Here is a 1994-nt window from a genome sequence, read left to right on the forward strand (position 1 = left end):
GCATCGCCTTCGCGCTCTGCAACCTCGCGTCCGAGCCCAGTCGCCGACCCATGATTGTCGATGCGAAAGGCATCCCACCGATCATCGCGCTCGCGTGCTCCGAGGACCCCGAGGACAAGAAGACGGCGATCGCAGCACTGCGAGGCCTCAGCAGCGCCCGCGAGAGCCGCGTCAAGATCGTACGCGACGGCGGCCTCGAGCCCCTCGTGCTGGGCGCGACGTCCAGCGACCACTTTGTGCGCCGCGAGGTGGCGGTCGCTGCCTACAACCTGTCGCTGGACGAGTCGAACAAGGTGTCGATCGCCAACTCGGCGCTCTTGCCGCTGCTCATCCAGCTCGTGGGCTCGCCCGACACGGACATGGACGCCACGGTGGGTCCTATTGTCGGTCGATGGTCGAATCATGACGATGTTGGTGTAGACGCACATGCCCTTCCACTTGATTGCGACCTATGCCTGCGCGACGCTGGCGACACTGGCCCAAGACGTCTCAACGCACGATCGCATTTTGCGCGACCGCGGCGGCGCCTTCCTCGTCGACCTCCAAAGCGTCGACGATCCGTTCGTGCTCTCCGAGGCGCTCAAATGCGTGTGCAACTTGGCGTGCAACTACGCCACGCACGCGCGCCTCCTCGAGGACCTCTGCCACGACCTCCTCCTCCACGCGCTGCGCCCTGAGCACAATGAGACGATCCGCACCTTTGGCGCCATCGGGCTCGGCAACCTCCTCGCCAACCCGCTCACGCACGACATCGTCCTGCGCAAAGACGTTGTGAGAGCCCTCGGGCGCCTCGTGGCCGATGCCGCCGCGCCCGAGCCGCAGCGCTACGCGGTCTTGGCGCTCGGAAGCATCCTCGGCAACAGCACGTTCCACGACAAGTGCCTCGAAGCTGGCATCTTGTCGCCGCTCGTGCAGGCGCTGAGCCATTTGTGCACGCTCGAGACGCGCTTCTACGCGACGTTTGCGCTCGGGAAGCTCGCGATGAACGCGACGCACCAGCGACCCATCGCGCGGACCGACCCGGCGGTCGACGCCACGCTCGCGTTGGTGACACAAGGCGAGAGCATCCACGCCCAGTGCCAAGCCGTGTCGGTGCTACGACGTTTGGCCGTCGACGACGTCATCCGCGCCGAGGCCATGTCGATCGCGCGGACGCCGAGCTTGCTTCCCGCGCTCGTCGTCGCCGCCAGTGCGGCTTTCCATGCCGCGTACATTGAATTAGATCGTGAGCTCGCGGCGCTCGCGTGCAACTGGACGCTCAGCGACGCGCACAAGCTGCCGACGGCGACGTCGCCGCTGCTCTCGCATCTCTTTCGCCTCAGTGCTTCGGGCGACATTGAGGTCGCGCGGAATGCCTGCGGCGCGCTCGCCAACATGGCCGAGGAGCCGGAGACGCACGTGAGCATGCTGGAGCTCCACGCGATGCCCAACTGCGTCCGTCTCCTCCGCAGTCGCTACGTCAGCGTGTACCGCGAAGGCAGTCGGTTTGCCGCCAACTTGCTCTCATCGGCCGACGTGCACGCGCTCTTTCTGCACGAGGAGGGACTTCCGGGGCTCATCCGCGTCGCCAAAGCCGACGACGTCGAGTGTCAGTACAACGTCGCGCTGAGTTTGCACAAGTTGTCGATGCAAAGCGAAAATCACGCTACGATGCTCCAGACCGGGTGTCTCCCGTGCCTCTTCCGCCTCCTCGGCGCGCCGGGACTGGCGGTGCAGCGCCAAGCCGCCGCGGCCCTCAAAGCGCTCTGCGCCAACGCAGACAACAAGCCCTTCATCGCCGAGAACGGAGGGATTCCCGCGATCATTTCGCTCCTGCGCGCGCAAGACGTCGAGTTGCAGACAATGGCCGCCGGTGCGCTCCGGCATCTCTCGCTGCATTTGCCTGTCAAGACGCAGTTTGTCGCCGAGAGCGGCCTTCCCCCGCTCTTCGAAGCGTGCAAGATCACGCACGACGATCTGCAGCTCCAGTGCGCCGGCGCGCTCGCGAATCTGAG

General features: G+C 65.7%; 1 protein-coding gene across 1 annotated transcript in view; it reads left to right on the plus strand.

Annotated features, from left to right (window-relative positions):
• The window catches only part of SPRG_22369 (hypothetical protein), a gene marked incomplete at both ends in the record, with an annotated part of 7208 nt that extends 5241 nt beyond the window's left edge, over nt 1-1967 (plus strand). The window contains 2 exons of the mRNA XM_012355691.1: nt 41-371; nt 421-1967. Coding sequence (XP_012211081.1) covers nt 41-371; nt 421-1967 — 1878 coding nt within the window. The remainder of the gene's footprint in view (nt 1-40; nt 372-420) is intronic.
• Between the last annotated feature and the right edge of the window lie 27 nt (nt 1968-1994).

Source organism: Saprolegnia parasitica (assembly GCF_000151545.1).
Source record: "Saprolegnia parasitica CBS 223.65 unplaced genomic scaffold supercont2.289, whole genome shotgun sequence".
Taxonomy (NCBI): domain Eukaryota; phylum Oomycota; class Saprolegniomycetes; order Saprolegniales; family Saprolegniaceae; genus Saprolegnia; species Saprolegnia parasitica.